Raw genomic sequence first — 19,001 nt, forward strand, 5'->3', positions numbered from 1 at the left:
TCTTTCAATTCGAATGTGGCCACTCAAAAGCGCTTTACAATACTGCCTAAAATTCACACATTCATACACACATTCATACACACATTCACCCACGACGGCGGTGACGGCCATGCAGGGCGAAAAAGCCAGCTCGTCTGGAGCAGTCAGGGTGAGGTGTCTTGCTCAGGCCACCTTGACACTGGAGCCAGGGTTTGAACTAGCAATTTTATGGTAACCTGGAAACCCACTCTACCTCCTGAGCCACATGCCACCCCTCATAATAAAGTGCCATCTGATCATCTGCCTCCAGCCGTCCCCAGGCTAAACGCCCCGGTTACGGTTAGTGCTATGTGTGCGGACTGCGTGCCACCAGGGGGCGCTCACCTCGGTCCTGGAGCAGCTGAGCCATCTGGTGCTGGGTGGAGCCGGGGACCCCGTGGAGGTTGGCCAGCTGGCTCAGGGCCTCCATCAGGTCTGTGTTCTCCGTGTACAGGGTGCCCACTCTGATCCCCGCCATGGCAAAGTCCTGGTGGTTGGTGCATGACATCTCGTATTAGGACGTTGATAGACTTACAGCTTCACGTGATATCACGTGGACAACATTACGTCATCACATCTTATTATTTTACGTTGATAACCTTAAAGCATGACATCGCATTATATTGATAACATTAAGTCATCATATATCATTGAATTGATAATATGACATCATCATATTTAACAATTATTTGCCTGAGGTGAATAATTGCCAGGATTTATGTTTTTAAATTATTCATCTTCGCAATTTTTATTTGCTAAGTATATGACTGTTTGTGATGTTTTGTGACTGTTTGTGGGGCTTAACCCTAGCTACTTGTGTTGCTGCTTATATTGATTTGATCTTAAAAAAAAAAAGAATAAACAGTGCCGATTTTCCTGGCATTTTGGGAAAGAAACCTTATTCTCTTTTGGGTTCCATCGTGAGTTAGTTTGTGTAGTACTACACTTTATCTGTTCTCTGCTTTCCATCTTCATTTTGGACAAAAAAAAAAACTACTACTTCCGCGTAGTTTAGCTTTGCCTGCCTATCCACCATTCAGTCTGTAATTTTTTTTTTAAAGATTGGATGAGGTGGGCCCCATACATATCTTCGCCTTGGGCTCCCAACTTGCTAAATCCACCACTGGATATTGCCCAATATCCCGAGATAGCGAACCAATCAAATTGCGCCATATTAGGAGGTTCACGGGTAGCATATATACTACCTTCTGATATTATATTGATAACCTTACAGCATCACACCTTATTATACTGATAACATTTCATGATCACATCAGATTATATTGATACAATTAAATCATCAAACTCATACCTTGCTGAAGCCCCATAGCACGTGTGTTCTTTGCGGATCGGGCAAACTGGAATATAAACACGTCACCTCAGGTATGGTGCAGTAGAAGACAACATTTCCCACAATGATTTGAGGTACAGATTTATACAAGTATTATACACTACCTGTCCATTCCCAGAACACTCTGGAAAGAGACCTTCTCCTGGAAGATGGTCAGCATGTACACCTCGTCCACGATAGCATGCAGCTCATATCTGCAGAGAACCACATACAAAAACACACATCTTTAGAGCAGCAGTACTTTGGAACACGATTGTGTTGTGATGCTGACGCCCAGAGGGCCTGCACTTGGACCAGAATGCTTTGAAGACACGTAGAAACTCAACTTAGCTTTGTGTAACATACTGTCCAATATATACACACAAGCACACATATACACACAAACACACAGTGTGGCCAGAATGCTTTGAAGACACTTAGAAACTGAAGTCAACTCTGTTCAATGCACTGTCCTAATCACGCACGCACACACACGCACGCACGCACGCACACACGATAGCTTCAAAGGGTTTTCTGCCAGAGCGGCTCGGGGACGCAGAAGGCCCCTACACAGGGGGGCGGTCGTCTAGAGTTTACTGAACAACACCAGATGACAGGGAGGGCGAGACCCTCACTCCCCTCCGGCGGCTGCTGGCTGACATGAGATGACGCGAGATGATAAACCCACAACAAGAGGCGCTGTGATATGCAGCGGTAATGAGGCCCCGGTCGCGGACCACAGCCACTCGTGCACGGAGCCACACGTGCACATCACAGCACTGCTCGTGTAGAGCAGGGGCCCGCTCCAGGGGCCGATGCTGGATCGTGATGAGGGAGGGGGAGCCCGCTGACCTTTTGGCAAACTCCAGGAAGCCAGCCATCTCCTGGGGGGTGTAGATGTCTGCCAAAGGGTTGTGGGGGTTCACCAGGATGACCCCTCGGACCATCACACCCTGGGTGGGAGGAGTGGGGGGGGGGAGACGGGTGAGTAAATGCTTTATTAACGTGGAGCCTTTCACAAATTAAGAGGTCACAGAGGGCAGGGCGAGGGAACAGTGAAACACGAAGCAGGATCAACACAGAGTTAATGCTTGGTTAAAGAAGTTCTGTAACTGCGTTTTGGAAATATCCACAGAGCCCGTCTTGGTTTTAGGCCAAGAGATGTTTTTTCCAGAGTCGAGGTGCAACACATTTTCTTTAGCATCTTTTGGAAGCATTTCCAATTTCTATGAATTTATTATTTATTTTACGTGCACGGAAGTTTTTCAAAGTCAGATGATTAATTGAATCACTTCTCCCAGACAGCAAAGGGGGCTCTAATTATCTTGCAATTATAATGAAATTATGATGAGAGATTACTTGTTCCTTTGCTCTTTGTAGACCGTCCTCCAGTTTCTCCACGGTGAGGTGGAATGGACGTGTGCCGTCTCCACTGGCCTAAGAACAAACATTTACCACGGAAGAACACAAAGTTAATGGACAACAGTCGACACAACGTACATGACCATATACTACGATGACCCAGTGTCAGGGTGGGGACATCAACAAAGAACGCTATGTATTCATATATTATATCCGTTTGGATAACATCTGAATCCAAGCATTTGTATGTGTGACGATGAGCCACTCTGGACCTCAGTTGGACACGGAAAGTCACAAGAAATAATTGGATCCTGAAAAAAACAGAACAGCGCTCAAAGTTTGAGTGGGGTGGCAGAAGCTCAGGAGGTAGAGTGGGTTGACTTGTAACCAGAAGGCTGCTAGTTTGATCGCCGGCTCCTCTTAGCTGAGAGTGTCGAGGTGTCCCTGAGCGAGACGCCTCACCCTAACTGTTCCCAACGAGCTGGCTGTCGCCCTGCGTGATTGACTCCGCCGTCAGTGTGTGAAAGTGTGAATGAATGGTTGTAAGTCACTTTGGACAAAAGCGTCAGCCCATCCCCTAAATGTAAATGTGAAATCAGTAAAAAAACTTTCGCTACCTCACAGTCAAGGGGAACGTGGAAGAGTTTCACCCCGCTGTACAAGCCCACGTCCTCAGTGATCACCCCGTAGAATGGAGTGGGGATGAGTATGGCCTCTGAAACACATGGAAAACCACTGATTATTAGAGTTCTTCCGATATCAACACCAGCATCGGAAATTCCCCCGATGCCACATAAAATGGGGGTATCGGCGAGTATACAAGTCTCTGCTCCGATTCGATACCATGACGTGAGTAGATAATTTACTACACGGGCAAAGAACCTCACAAACACTACAGTGTTATGCTGCGTTCGTTAACGGTCGGAGGTGGAAAGTCGCAATAGGAAATGCATCATCTCTGCTGATACCCAAGTTCAGGAAATCTGAATCGGTACCGGGAAGGAAAAAGTTGCATAGGAAAATCTCTCATTATTACAGCTTAACACCCAAACTGTCTCTGCAGTGATATCATAGCAGAGGCGTGGCATTAAGAGACGCATTAGCAAGAACCCCTCTGACGGACAACAGCCTCAAACTCCATAACAGAGAGCGGTAATTGATTAGTTTTCCCGGATTTAATGAGGAGTTAATTGGCGGTAATTTGCAATTTAAATAAAATTAACTAATCACCGTGGGTAGCTGGCCGGCTCTACAGACGAGGGGAGGGGATATGAACAGCGATGCATTATGGAAGGGATGCATGTAGCTATTAACCAGTGCATGGTAATGAATGGCTTTTGAAGTACCCCGAAATTAAATTAAAGTTTAAAGTATTTTACTGCCTAATATAAATGAAGCAAACAGCAGTAAATTTGAGAAAACAAGAGAATGCTACAAAAACAGTTGAACTAAAAGTCTAAATCAATGTTTTATTTAGCATTTAAGTGCAACTAATCGTGAAAGAAAACCTGTGGTAAAATGGTCACGCTTAAGGGCTTGTTTGTTTTTAAATAGTTAGTGCTTTTATTAATGAACCAACTCTACCTTCAGGGTCACATATTACCGCCGCAATGGCTGAGAAGAGCGACCCACAGCCGTTCATCACTATCACCTGTGGAGAACACACATCCCGGTATGAGGAAGGAGAGAGAAACCCCAGTAACATCCATCTAGTCTGTGATCCGTTTGAGGGAAAACTGCCTTTGTCATGGAAGGGCCTTTGGTGTTTGACTCAAAACCAAAGAGTGGTGTCCCATCTAAATCATTAGAGGTCCCATCTACTGAGTATTACCTACCTCATTAGAGATTAATCTACCTCATTAGAGGTCACTCGACCTCATTCGACGTTCATCTACATTAGAGGTCCATCTTTTCTTTTTTATCTTTTTTTCTTCTTATGATTTGGCTTATGAAGCGATTTGGAAGCGTCTTTGAGCACTGGGAAAAGCGCTATATAAATTTGATCTATTATTATTATCAACCTCATCAGAGGTTAATCTGCCTCATTAGAGCCCTGTCTGCTCCATAATGTATCTCCAGATGAGTCTACAGGTTCGACGTCAGTCCCTGATGAAGGTGATCCGAGTGATGTAGTGATCATATTCTGAGCTTCAGGTCGTGGTTTGGGTGATGGCTCTGAGGTGTTGAACAACACATATATTTCACTCACATGATCTGGGTCGAGAGGGCACCTGGAACCGCAGTAGTGGGACAGGAAGTCTGCCACCGCCCTCCTAAGACTACAAAAGGAAGGTTTTAATGTTTGGTAATGTGTCGTATTGGATTGGAGAATTGTAAATAGTGATCTCTTACAAGCCGTGGCCCTTCCAGTCAGGGTACTGCAGAAGAGACGGGTCAATGTGCAACATGTCCGGCTGAGTCAACTGCGGAGGACATGGAGAAATCTTTGTGTGGACGGAGAAGGAATACTAGCTCATGATGATGGAGAAACGTCTTGGTCTCACTTACCCGACTGTGGAGAAGATCAAAGCATAATTTGTTTTCGCTGGTTCCCAGATTGATGAAACCCTGCGGATGAGAGAGAAAGGTTGTCTTCAGAGTACAACAGTGCGCGACACAACTACAGAACATAACGCAACAGAGCGCAACACAACACAACATAATACAACAGAGCTCGACACAACTTAACAGCGCAACACCACAATAAAACATAACACAACAGACCTAAAAACAGATCACTGCAACACAACATTACAATGCGACAGCACGCAACACAACAAAATACAGCGCATCACACAACATAACATGACAAATGAAAAACAACAGCGCAACACATTTATTTTCCCAAATGCATCTCCCTAACCCTAACCCTGTGACTTTGATGTTTTCTTATTTTAGCAAATTTTTCTAGCTTGTTACAGTTCCAGATACATTACAATACCCTCTGTATTGCTGTTTCCCACGGTGTATTAATACTAGCACCTGTATGAATACTAGCCCCTGATCCTACACAACCCTCCCATCACGCACTCACTCACATCGGGGTTGTGCTGCTGGTGGTGCCTGTCTGCGTTGTAGCGGGCGAAGCCCTCCTGCAGAATCCCCTGGTGTCCTCGGACGCTGTTCCCCCGCTTGGACAGGTAGGGGCTGGGGCCCGGGGCCTCCAGGCCGGGGGGACCCTCCTGTGGCCCCTCGGGGGCCCCTGGGCCTGGCAGGGCGGCCCCGGAGAGGGGGCTCTCTGTAGGGGGTTGTGAGCCAGTGGGAGGAGTCTCAGAAGAAGCCTTGGACACCGACGATGATGATGATGAGGCCGAGGCGACAGAGGAAGAAGAGGTTGGGGGCGTGGCGCTCGTGGTCAGGGAGGGGCTCTGAGCGAGGGCGGAGGTGACGGCTGTGCTCTCCTTGTGTGCAGCTGTGGGGGCGGTTTGAGCGGGCGTGGGGGGGCCGGGTTGGGGCGGAGCCGTTGGGGTGGAGGCGGGGGTCACGCCCCCATCTTTAACGGCGGCCAGGGCGCCGGCGAACACGCCCAGCAGGCGGAGCTCGTGCTGCCGCTCCAGCTCGCCCCTCCGTTCCTCCTGACGCTCCCGCCGCTCCTCCGCCTGCTCCTCGCGGTCCAGGCGCGCCTCCTCCAGGGACAGGAGGCGCTCCTCCGCGGCCCGCTGCCAGTTGAGGAAGCTGGCCAGGGCGCGGTCGAGGCCCGTGGACGCCGCCATGGCCTGGTCCGCCGCCGCCGCCGCCGCCACCCCGCCACGCCCACAGAACGAGGAGGAGGAGGAGCCTTTACCCGCCCGGCGTCGCTTCCTCTGCCTCCCGGGGGCGGGCCGGGCCGGGCCGGAAACCTCCGCGACGGAGCCCCCGGCGCTGGGCTTGGCGCTGGGCGGGGAGCCGGCCATGCGGAGGTCACTGAACCCTGAGCAGAGGGGAAAGAGGAGCTACGTCAGGCCCCTGCTGCTGAACATCAGCCCCCCCGAAGCTGCTCTGTCAGCAGCCCGTTGAAGCTAGTGCGTGCATGTATTCGTGCGTGCCTGCCTGCCTGCGTGCCTGCCTGCCTGCGTACAAGTTGGACAGTGCCTGTCCCAGAGTTGACTTGAGTTTCTACCCGTCTTCAAAGCATTGTGGGGACCACAATGCCTAGAAGACGGGTAGAAACGTAGAAACACATACGTATTACGTACCTATGTACGTGCGTGTGTGTGTGTTGTTTTATCTGTTCTGTGAGGCACTTTGTGGACAATAAAATACACAAATCTATCTATCTAAAAAAGGGCAATATGACCTATATTAGACACAGAGACATGTGACTAAAACACCCCCACCTGAGGGGGAGACGGCCGCGGTGGCCGAGACGTCTCCGTGGCCCAGCTCCAACCCTCCCTCTGCTTCCTGCCCTCGTTCGGGGTCCAGTCCGGAGTGCTCCGTCTCCGGCTCGTCCCCAGATATCTCGTACGCCGGTACGGACGGAGCCCCACCCGAGTCCAGCCCTCCCCCGTCCTCCACGTCCTCGCATTTAACGTCCAGCAGGTCGCCCGACCCGGTGGGCTGCCCGAACAGGAAGCCCCCCGAGGTCACAGGCGCGAAGGAGCTCGCCTCCTGGGCCGCGTGCAGGTATGACTCAGCCCCGGGGGGGATCTGAAACACCTGCTGGGCCACCACGGACCCCCCCAGGGACGAGTAGGTCACCGACGGCCGGTTGGCCAACACCCGGTCCATGACGTCGTAGAACCTCCAGGACCTCATCTTCAGGTTGTCCTTGATGCGGCGGTACTCCAGCTTCATCTTCTTGATCTTCTCGCGGCACTGGTCGCCCGAGCGGTAGATGCCCTTCTCCAGCAGCACGTTGGCGATGCGGTCGAAGACACGCTGGTTCCGCAGGGAGCTCTCCAGCTCCACCTGCACCGCCTCGTCCGACCACAGCTGCAGCAGCTCCACGATCTCCGGGTCCGTCCAGTTGCTGCCCCGCTCGTGCCTCCTGTTGCGGAAGTCCATCCTCTGCAACGATAGGGACACACGTTAATATGACGACGATAGAATCACACTCCTATGACAAGGGTAGGAACACACTCCTATGACGACGATTGGAACACAGTCCTATGACGACGATAGGAACACACTCCTATGACGACGATAGGAACACACTCCGATGACGACGATATGAACACACTCCTATGACGACGATAGGAACACACGTTACTATGACAACGATAGGATCACACGTTACTATGACAACGAAAGATACACACTCCTATGGCAACGATAGGAACACACTCCTATGACTCATATGAATAGGTGAGTGTGAGGCAATATCGTAAAGCTCTTTGAGTGGCCACTGGTTAGAAAAGCGCTGTATAAATGCGGTCAATTTAATCAATCAGTTTATCGCCTGTCATGCAGCGATGACATACCTCTCAGTGGGTGCTGGATCTCACCCAGACACTGCTGCACATGAAGAGGTCCGATCAGTAAACACAGGTCGGGTCTGGGATCCTCCGAGGGATTTCATAAAAGTTTTTAGACAGAATTGCAAACTTAAGCGTCACATTTGTGCAGCCTGCATGGGGGAACCCCTTAAAAAGCGATATGCGGCTCATAATCTCAAATATGAATGTCTCACAATGCGATAACTCGGGTGCACAGCGCCGTGGGCTGTAACTGCATCCGGGTTAGCGGCACATGCGTGCTGTTATTCCGGGATAACTTAGTCCGGGCTAACGCTGTGCTAAATCCAGGACGGCGATAGGCTGAATCAGGGTAATATCACGGGATCCCAGCCCTGGATGACCAGCAGGCGTAGTCAGAATACCTCCATGTTTTCTGTGCAGCCCCCTCTACCGTCACCGGGGTGGGAGGCGCTGTTGTTGTTGTTGTTGTTGTTGTTGTTGCGACGAACGCCAGATGGCGCCAGAACACAGAGATTATAACATCGCTGGTTAACAAGAGGCACACCCATGGGGCGCACACCTGACTGCGGTCAAGTGAGCCACCATTCGTTCATCCGCGGTTAAGCCAGCCGTCACACAAAATCTTCGTGCGCCTTTACTCTAAACAGCCTTTGGGTGGTATCTCGCAACGTTTTCAAAATAAAACCCTTCACCTACGTGTGTAGATATATAGAACACTAGCTGGCGGCGTCTAGAATGTCCGCACTTGCGGACATCTTGCCAGTCAGCTGCTCACCCATAACATTGTGTTGGTAGTGGTACATGTACTTTAGAAATAACCATAACTTGCTACATTTTCAACCGTTTTACCAACGGTTGGGTTTCTTACAAACCTTATTAACGTGGTTATAATATTGTACCAATTTTAGAACATTTAATTTTTTTTAGAATCTAACATAATTATTCATCAGTATCAAGTATGCAGTGCCGTAACTACATATCTGACGTTTATAACAAAACAAACCGTTTGAAAATGTAGCAAGGTGGTTAAGGTTATTTAAAAAGTACATGTACCTCTACCAAGTCAACGTTATGGGACTGCGGTCAAGCCAGCCGACTCATCAAGATCGGCGGTCAAGCCAGCCGACTCAGTTTCTTGCCGTACCTGTATATACTAGCCATTACGGTAATAGCGTCTCAGAACTAGTTTCAAATAAAAGCATCCGTCGGGTACATACAAAAAGACAGTCAATAAAAGCAAATACTATCAAAGGAAGTGTACGGCCGTTGTGGCATTTACTTTCAAAATAAAAGCCCACCAAACATTCCATATGAGACATATTACATATGATTTTGGATACGATTTAAAAGAAAATGCCCTGTTATTCCAGGCTCACTCACTGCAGGGCGATAGTTCAAGACACCACAGGGTCACCCAAGAAGTTTCAGGACATTCTGATGCGTAGTTTCAAAATAAAAGCCCACCAAATATGACATATTACATATTATTTTGGCTTTTATTTTGAAACTCCACTTCAGAATGTCCTGAAACTTTTTGCGTGACCCCATGGGGTCTTGGACTATAACCCTAAAGTGAAATGAGCCTGAAATAACAGGGCATTTTCTTTTAAATTGAATCCAAATTCATATGTAATATGTCACATATTGGAAACTTTGGTTGGCTTTTTTTTTTAACTCCACATCAGAATGTTCTGAAACCTCTTGCGTGACCCCATGGGGTTGTGAACTATAACCCTGAAGTGAAATGAGCCTGAAATAACAGGGCATTTCCTTTTGAATTGAATCCAAAATCATATGTAATATGTCTCATATTGGAAACTTTGGTTGGCTTTTATTTTGAAACTCCACTTCAGAATGTTCTGAAACTTTTTGCGTGACCCCATGGGGTCTTGGACTATAACCCTAAAGTGAAATGAGCCTGAAATAACAGGGCATTTTCTTTAAATTGAATCCAAATTCATATGTAATTGTCTCATATTGGAAACTTTGGTTGGCTTTTATTTTGAAACTCCAAATCAGAATGTTCTGAAACCTTTTGCGTGACCCCATGGGGTCGTGAACTATGACCCTGAAGTGAACTCCACATCAGAATGTTCTGAAACTTCTTGTATGACCCCACCCCTACCATCTTTCAAGGTATTTTTTAATGTGACTACATAACCTCACATGATCAGCAGCTCGCGGATTTTACTTACACCGAAACAGCCTGCCCTGGCCATCATATCCCTTCTTTTCCGGGTAGGCTATACTAGGTTATTAACTTATCCTGGAAATGATAATAGTATATTAAACAAATCCCAGCACCACACCAAAAGGAGGCAGCATATCAGAGCTAAACATATCTATCTGCTCATTTCCACATGGTAAGAGAACACCACAAAACAGGTTTATAATATTTGGATGTTTTATTTTCTTTAAATCAAGCAGGTTACATTTCATTCGTTTTTACCCAATCTGATATTTGGAGGCATTTGCAAATATGAAGCTGGAGCTCACGGGACATTCACACACACACATTCTGCTTCATGAAGAGGTCAGATTATCGTCAGACCATAGACATTGCATGCAAGGACACTGAACATTTGGCCGGATTACACATAGAAATGCAATCCAAAACAAAAATGGGTAAAGATAAAGCATGTTTATTGATGCGGCAACAAAGGTCAAATATCCTCCAAAGCACTGTCAAGCCCTCAAAGAATGAAACTCAAAATGCAGATGAGGTAAAGAAGAAACTTCTAAATTAAAGTGGAGCGACCCCAGGGACAAGTCTGGTTTGGGTTAAAGATTATGGATGGTTAACTTTGTGTAACGTGTTTAGGCAAACGAGTTTAGGTTTTAGGCAAGCGAGTTTAGGTTTTAGGCAAGCAAGTTTAGGTTTTAGGCAAGCGAGTTTAGGTTTTAGGCAAGCGAGTTTAGGTTTTAGGCAAGCGAGTTTAAGTTTTAGGCAAGCGAGTTTAGGTTTTAGGCAAGCGAGTTTAGGTTTTAGGCAAGCGAGTTCAGGCAAGCGAGTTTAGGTTTTAGGCAAGCGAGTTCAGGCAAGCGAGTTCAGGCAAGCGAGTTCAGGCAAGCGAGTTCAGGTATTAGGCAAGCGACGCGAGTTTAGCCAAGCAAGTTCAGGGTTTTATGCAAGCGGTTTAGTTTCATGCAAGCGAGTTTAGACAAGCGAGTTTAGGCAAGCAAGTTTAGGTAAGAGAGTCAAGTTACTTTAGGCCTCACTTTATTTGCGGTTAAATTGCGGCATTAGGTTTAGAAAGAAGGTAAGATTCCAGGCTCAGGTTTGCTTCCAGCCTCGTCCCTCTAGTCGCTCCCTATAAAGAGGGTTCCAGGTACCGTGTTAAAATACAACTGCTGGGATTACAGATATGGAGTACAGAAATAAATGACATAGATTGATTCAAACATTCTTCCCCCAAAATGTGGTGCAACATAAAATGGAGAAAATAATTACTTTCCTCACCATTGAAACCCAGTCATATCTTACGATCTCACGAGGTCCCGCCGCAAGGGGGGGACTTATGAGCTCTATAGAGTGTGCACTGTGTGTTGATGTTGCTGTGGATTAATGTGCTGGTGTAGCCACAGGGATCCTCAGGGTTATGGGAGTAGGACACACTGGTGTAGTTTCATTACTGTGAGTAAATTGATGCAAAAAGTAGAATCAGTGTCAAGGGCAATCAAATTCTATAAATGCAGGGAACAGCCCCATCTGGTCCTCATCAGCATTGATTTCATAGACTTAATTAGCGAAAAAACAATCATTTATTACACAACAGTCTTAGTGGCTGAGAACAAGGTTTAAAAAAAAATTCAATACGAACCTCCAGGTGCATTGGAGTTACTGCATTTAATTAACTTTAATTTAATTAGACCACTATTCCAGTGGAGATGTTCACAGAAAAGACTTGTCTTCAGACCTTTATAAAGCGTTAGGTCTGTTCAAGGAGGAAGTAAATATTTACCAGTGTTGGGTCTCTGCACCATGACACCCAGCTGCCGCACATCTGGTCCTCCTTTAAGGTCGCCGTTAAGGAAGGTCACCTTAATTGAACCTAAGGGGATGTCACAAAGAAAAGGCAATGACAGGGCGGGGGCGGGGGAGGGGGAGGCGGGGGGTGGGTAAACATAGAAAGGTTAAAACAAGCTTGTCCAACATGGGGTTCGGCGATATTTTGATGTAAAAACATTTAGGTGTACGATCCAACCATCAAAAACAGGCTCTTCTCATCATGTTTCCAATGTACCACGAGTTGCTACACCCTCATCAGCCACCAGGTGGCAGACGTTGATTTGTCAGTAGAAGGAGCAAAATAGCCATCCAGCTTGATTACAGCAATAGTAGAGGAGCGAGTCAAAAATGAATGCGTTTGAGCACCTTCAGCCATTGGCTCTTGTTCAAGGACATCCCGACTGATCGGCTGAAGTCAGATCTTATTCTCTAGAAAGTTTGTTACAGAAGAAGCCCCTAGTAGCCAAAGCAACATACCCGCCAAACAAAACTAACCTTGTTGAATAATGAAAATGTCTTCAAGATGGTCAATCCAGTATCTTACCGGTTCCACATAGAGGTCTCTAGTCGGCTGCGCTGCAGGGCCTTAGGTTCCGTCCTCTGCTCCGGACGAGGTCTTGAGTATAAATAACCATTCAGTCATCAAGCTGCTTGGTCTCTTCAAAGAGGTGGAGGTTGACCGCCTGCACCATGAGGACGCTGTGGATACGGATGGGACCATTTATCAGCGGATCTGAACTGCGAAACTTTAATCACATCAGCTGTAGATTTATGTACCTTCTCCGGAAAGATGAGTGGATCCGTCAGCCCCTGAGCAGTGATCTTCATCCCTAGTGACTCCTTCAATCCTGCTGGAGCAAACACTCAAGTTACCATTTGGAGATGACCCAGGTACCCTAGTGTACTCACTACCAAGTTATACAACCCAGTTCTTGTTCCCCCCAGACAAGGTTCCTTAGTCAAGGTGGTTGTGGGGGGGGGGGGTCTTCGTGAGGGTTTCAGTTTTGCAATAATACATACACCCGCCTTTTCAATTGCATTCAAAATGCTTTATGGCACGACTATTGTTTTGAACAGTATTACCGACAAATTACTTATCTATATTTTTTGTACTTGAGGAAAGTATGTTTTCTTTCCCTACGAGTTTTGCACTTTGTTATTGCCTAATTATTTTTTATATATAATTTTTCTACATTGGTAGTCAAGGCGGGGCCCTACTGTTAAGACGGCCTTAACCATACAGTGCTGGGGGAAACACTGCAGTTACTTGAGTTAAACATTAGAGTTTAGTCCCCAAATGGCGATACCACCAGTTCATGGCTGCGCTCTTTGATTTTCTCGTTGATCAGATTGACCTGGAGAAAGAGCTTACCTTCCATGGATGAGGAGCTGGTTGGTCTAATCACGAGCCGCCTTCGGACCTCCACCGCCGGATCCCCCAGCCGTCCTCCACCGCCGGGACCGTCTCCTCCAGGACCCACCGGGCCAACCGCCTGGACCTCCGCAACGTCGCCTCATTTCTTCTGAAATGTGACACACGTTCTATTTGCACCCCGGACATTCCTCCCCGTTCATGATGCACTGGAGAAGAGCTTAGCTTTACTTGATGAGGAGCCGCCGTCTCCGGGACCTCCAGGACGCCGCCGCCGGGCCCTCCAGGCTGACCGCCGCCAGGTGGACGCCACCGCCGGGACCTCCAGGTTGGTCCCAACCACCGCCTCCAGGCCCACCAGGTTGGTCTCAACCACCGCCTCCAGGCCCTCCAGGTTGGACCCAACCGCCGCCTCCAGGCCCACCGACTCCAGGACGGCCTCCACCTCCAGGCCCGCCGTTGCCTCCAGGACCTCGGCCGTCTCCAGGCCTTCCAGGTTGGCCGCCTCCAGGCCCTTCTGAAATGTGAGACACAAGTTCCCGTTGCACACTGGAACATTTCTCCCCTTTCATCATGGATGCACTGAAGATGAGTTTAACTTTACTGGATGAGGAGCCGCCACCTGGCCCTCCATGCCGCCCCTTCCAGGTTGGACGCCTCCAGGACCTCCAGGCTGGCCTCGCCTCCAGGACCTCTGCCTCAGTCCTTCTGAAAGGCGAATGACACGTTCCATTTGCACACTGCACATTTCTCCCCGTACATGATACTAACTAACCTTGTTGAATAAATGGTGGACGCCACCGCCGGGCCCTCCAGGTTGGTCCCAACCACCGCCTCCAGGCCCTCCAGGTTGGTCCCCACCACTGCCTCCAGGCCCTCCAGGTTGGACCCCACCACCGCCTCCAGGCCCACCGACTCCAGGACCTCCAGGTTGGCCTCCACCTCCAGGCCCGCCGTTGCCTCCAGGATCTCGGCCGTCTCCAGGCCTTCCAGGTTGGCCGCCTCCAGTCCCTTCTGAAATGTTAGACACAGTTCCATTTGCACACTGACTTTCTCCCCCATCATCATGGATGCACTGAAGATTAGGTTACTTTACGGATGAGGAGCAGACCACCCTTTGCCCTCCATGCCGCCCCTTCCAGTTGGACGTCCTCCATTACCTCCATGCCACCGCCGACTCCAGGCTGGCCTTCCGCATCAGTCCTTCGAAAGGCGAATGACGTTCCATGCTCACGCACATTTCTTTCTCCCCCACATGGATGCAGATAAGCAACTCCTCCTCTGCTTAGCGCCCACAGATCTCCTTATGGGCCCTACTGTCACTTGAGTGATTCATTATTTAACCCACACCAGCCACACACACCTAGCCACATCCTGGAGCTGGTCCTAGTGGCTGAAAATACATCTGACATTTCAGAACACCTCGGTTGCTGTGCTGCATGTCAAAGTTTTTAATTCTAAACAATTCCCCAAGCCGATAAAAATGGTGCAGCTGTCAGTTCCGTGTCTCACCGTTTGCATCCGTTGGGCTGCACTGCTCCCTGCCTTCCCTCCACCTGCAGCGAGCGCCTCCGACGACCCGCCATGGACCTCACGGCGAGCGCCTCCAGACGACCGCCACGGCGAGCACCTCCAGACGACCGCCACGGACCTCCAGACGAGCACCTCCATCACCTCTACTGAAACAAGACTAAATCTATTTAAACACTGGAGATTTTTCTCCCCCCCTCCGCCCCCCCCCCACCAGATTCCCAGCGTATCTTCTCCCATTCTGGTGCGTTCTTAGAAGTATCATTTCCTATAACTCCCAACCCAGCCACACATATATCTTCATAAGGGACACTATCCTAGTGGCTTGAGAAACGCTGTGCTACCAAAGACAATCACAACCATGACTGAGTTCCAGTTTTATTCTGAACCGTTTGACTACGCCAAGGACGAGGTTTATAGGATGTGCAGTTCCAACGGCTCACCCGTCTGTCCTGTAGGACTGAACGGCTCCTGGCCAACATCCACCTGCAGACTCCCAGCTCCAGACCCGCTCTGTTGAAGCCTCTGGGAGTACATCCGCTCCTGAACAAAAACACTACTGTTCATAAAACTCAGTTGTACTTCTGCAAATCCTTGGAAATATTATGAAGCATGAGCTCGAATAGAAAATGTCAAAATCCTGTATAATGATTAATTGTTGTACAAAATAGTATATAGTTCTATTGATTACTTTTTACTTCTATAAAACATTTAATGAAATAGTGGAAAAAACTACACAAGAAAGTAATGAATGCGGTTTTAACACGGTTATTAGTAAAGCAAGTCCTACCCAAAAGTCAATAAATGGTGACCACATTTTATCGTTATTATTATATTAACTCTTATGCTTTCACAAAATTCCTATAGCAGTAGGAAACGTTACTCTCCTTCATTGGTGAAGTTCATGTTCCTCGATATCTTCCAATGGACTCGTTGTGAAATCCTTCTGGATCCTCTGCGTCGAAGTGCGTTGTTCAATTTCCAAGGGACGTGTCTAAAGGGCGCGATCTAAAATGGGTCGATGCTATGCTATTGGATAGGACCGCGACTAATCAAGCATTGGAACGGTGATGCAGAAATAAATATTCCTCAAAATCTTTGAGTAGTAGTTCGTTCGTTAGCGTCTTTTAGTGAGCATATACAGTCTTTAGTTCACCAACTTCCATCTTTGTTGTTGAAACACCTCTGCGTATATCCAACCTCACAATAGATAGCCTAAAGGGTTGCTATTGGTCAGTCTATTTCGTACCGGCAGAAAACGTTATGTAACGGAGGGGGCGCCCTGACCGCATCTTGAAGAGCAATTATTACGAGGTCCGTCTAGTTCCGAAGCTATTGGTGAAATACGCAAAACGATACATTGAAATGTTAATTTGGGGCGTTTAATTTGCATCTACATTTTGCCAGTGAAGGAGTTTAGGTTTGCCAATCCGAGGTCTAACAGGCCGTAAACATGTTCATTAAAATACAAATGCAAATTCCACAGAACATACGCGAAAAAAAAAACACATTGCAACCACCAGCGTCAACAGAGCAGCAGCAAAGTGTATTGAAAGTAGAAAGATACAAGTAGTAAAGAGAAGAAGAGATGGGGAGAGTGGTGTGCAAGTCAGACACCGCATCTAACCCAGGACCACCTTGCAGATCACAAGCAGCAAAGCTTCTACCAGCCCAACCAAACACATCAACAGGCCCCCAGTCAGTAGGGTCAGTCAGACAGGTTTCCACATAAGGGCTCAGTGGGGTAATGGGTTGAGCAAAAACAGACCCCTTTCTTCCTTCCACAAGTTTCCATTCTGGATTTTTCGGGACATGTGGAGTCGGACATGTTCAAGTTATCCGGAGATTCCTGACGGGCAGTGAAGTATCTGCAGAACGGTAGCGTCCAGGTCCAGCGGTCGCTGCCGCATTGAACCCAGAGATCTTTAACCGAGTGGGACCGGCCTCGGTTTGTAGTAGGCCTACAACAGGTTTGTGTGTCAACAGCGTGGAGGTCCTCGTTTCCATCAGAGTTGCTTCAGTTCTTCCATGCTGCTTCCACAGTGAGCAGAGGACACTTCCCCGTGTGGTGGTCGGTGCTGTAGCGGTCCGCAGCGTTAGTTAGTCAGTCGATCCCATGATAACCAATCAACACAAACTACCACTTCATCAGCAATCACCACATTAACCTCCAGCGGTAAAACATGTACAATAGAGGGGCGAGAACAGACGACAGGAGGAGATGGGGAGAGTGTAAACATGTGCAGTGCTCATGAAGGAAGTACCCCGCGTTACTCACTGCGTGGGTCCCGGTGGCGGGGGTCCACGTCGGTGGCCACGATGTCCGGATTGTTCAGCCCACGCAATCCAACGCAAAATAAACGATTAACAACCGTCACGGTCGGGGCGCTTTATGAGGAGAGGCGGGGGAGACGCAGCTGAAATCAATTAAGAACTAAGTGACCTCCAGAAGAACGTGATTGGTTGTGAGCGAGAATCTCGAGACGAGAGACGGCAAAGGCCTGCGTATTGGTTCGATCGCCGACAGTAGACCGCCGACAGATCCCAAGTCGACCGCGAGGGGTGAAGAAAAAGAAATTAATTAATTAAAAATTTAAAAATTTAAAAAATGAAGTATTTGCGCGGGACATATACGAGAAGGTGCCGTGCGCAGACGGAATGACCCCCCCCCCCCCCGCTTGAAGGTTGACACTAGACTGGTAGATCTCGGGAGGTTGGCTACTTGAAAAGTAGATCTTGGGTCAAAAAAGGTTGGGCACCCCTGGAAGTTCAGGCACTGACTGATATGACCATATCAACCGGTGTGCTGACTACTTGTACACAAGGAACCATTAGATTTTACTGTATAGATTTAGAGAAAATGTCATTTGAAAAACGTACACATGCATATTCTCGCCTTTGCAAATTTGCATTATGCCAGCACTTTGAAGTGGGCTATAGACCGAACTTCACATAAGTTCAGGCACTGACTGATATGAACATACTAACTGTTGTACCCACTACTTCTACACAAGGAACCATGTGATTTTACAGTATAGATTTAGAGAAAATGTCGTTTGAAAAACGTACACATGCATATTCTCGCCTTAGCAAATTGCATTATGTCAGCACTTTGAGGTGAGCACGTTAATAAGGTTTGTAAGAAACCAAACCGTTGGGAAAACGGTTGAAAATGTAGCAAGTTATGGTTATTTATAAAGTAGCCTACATACAGTACCACTACCAACACAATGTTTTGAGCAGCTGACTGGCAATATGTCCGCAAGTGCGGACATTGTAGACGCCGCCGTAAGACAGCTAGTGTTCTATCTACACACGTAGGTGAAGGGTTTTATTTTGAAAACGTTGCGAGATACCACCCAAAGGCTGTTTAGAGTAAAGGCGCACGAAGATTTTGTGTGACGGCTGGTTTAACCGCGGATGAACGAATGGCGGCTCACTTGACCGCAGTGCACAACTGGTATATTATAACACAGGACCGGGTGGTTGTTTTGTTAGGGCGGGCTGGATGAACAGGTGCCCGTACAAAACAACAATCGGGTCCACTGTTATAATAAACAACGCGACTCCCCCTGTTAACCAGCGCTGTCTGTATTCTAGCGCCATCTTGCGGTCGTCTGGCGCACCGACCCGGAGACGGTAGAGGGGGCTGCAAGGAAAACATGGAGGCCTTCTGACAACGCCTGCTGGTGAGACCCATCCATGCTGGAAGGCGGGTTAGTTAGGGTCATTGCGCCGGACGGTCGCTAGATGGCAGGAGAACACAGAGGTTATAGCAGTGCCGGTTATTATCGGGGACGCGTGGTTTATCTTAACAGTGGACCGGGTGTTTTTATTTAATGGGCGGGCAGTCTGCACAGGTTCAGAACCCGCCCTCCAGGCCGGTAGGATGCAACAAATTAAGCGCTTGTATAACCCTTGCCGACTCTGACATGTATCCTACTGTAGTCCCTCATTGCCTTATACGCCGCTGTAGTTTCA

The 19,001-nt window shown here is 48.1% G+C and overlaps 1 protein-coding gene across 2 annotated transcripts in view; it reads right to left on the reverse strand.

Moving 5' to 3' along the window:
* accs (1-aminocyclopropane-1-carboxylate synthase homolog (Arabidopsis)(non-functional)) overlaps positions 1-9,359 on the reverse strand; it is a 13,705-nt gene extending 4,346 nt beyond the window's left edge. The window contains exons 1-14 of one of the 2 annotated variants that reach the window (XM_056599487.1): positions 8,322-9,359; positions 8,113-8,194; positions 7,027-7,699; positions 5,749-6,620; positions 5,219-5,278; positions 5,063-5,133; positions 4,920-4,989; positions 4,295-4,361; positions 3,328-3,425; positions 2,708-2,785; positions 2,201-2,301; positions 1,474-1,563; positions 1,331-1,376; positions 364-505 (exon numbers count right to left, since the gene is read on the reverse strand). In XM_056599487.1, coding sequence (XP_056455462.1) covers positions 364-505; positions 1,331-1,376; positions 1,474-1,563; positions 2,201-2,301; positions 2,708-2,785; positions 3,328-3,425; positions 4,295-4,361; positions 4,920-4,989; positions 5,063-5,133; positions 5,219-5,278; positions 5,749-6,620; positions 7,027-7,696 — 2,365 coding nt within the window. In that variant the 5' untranslated portion in view covers positions 7,697-7,699; positions 8,113-8,194; positions 8,322-9,359. Of the gene's footprint in view, positions 1-363; positions 506-1,330; positions 1,377-1,473; positions 1,564-2,200; positions 2,302-2,707; positions 2,786-3,327; positions 3,426-4,294; positions 4,362-4,919; positions 4,990-5,062; positions 5,134-5,218; positions 5,279-5,748; positions 6,621-7,026; positions 7,700-8,112 lie in introns of both variants that reach the window. The other variant, XM_056599486.1, reaches the window with a different exon arrangement.
* Between the last annotated feature and the right edge of the window lie 9,642 nt (positions 9,360-19,001).

Source organism: Gadus chalcogrammus, chromosome 9, assembly GCF_026213295.1.
Source record: "Gadus chalcogrammus isolate NIFS_2021 chromosome 9, NIFS_Gcha_1.0, whole genome shotgun sequence".
NCBI classification, from domain to species: domain Eukaryota; kingdom Metazoa; phylum Chordata; class Actinopteri; order Gadiformes; family Gadidae; genus Gadus; species Gadus chalcogrammus.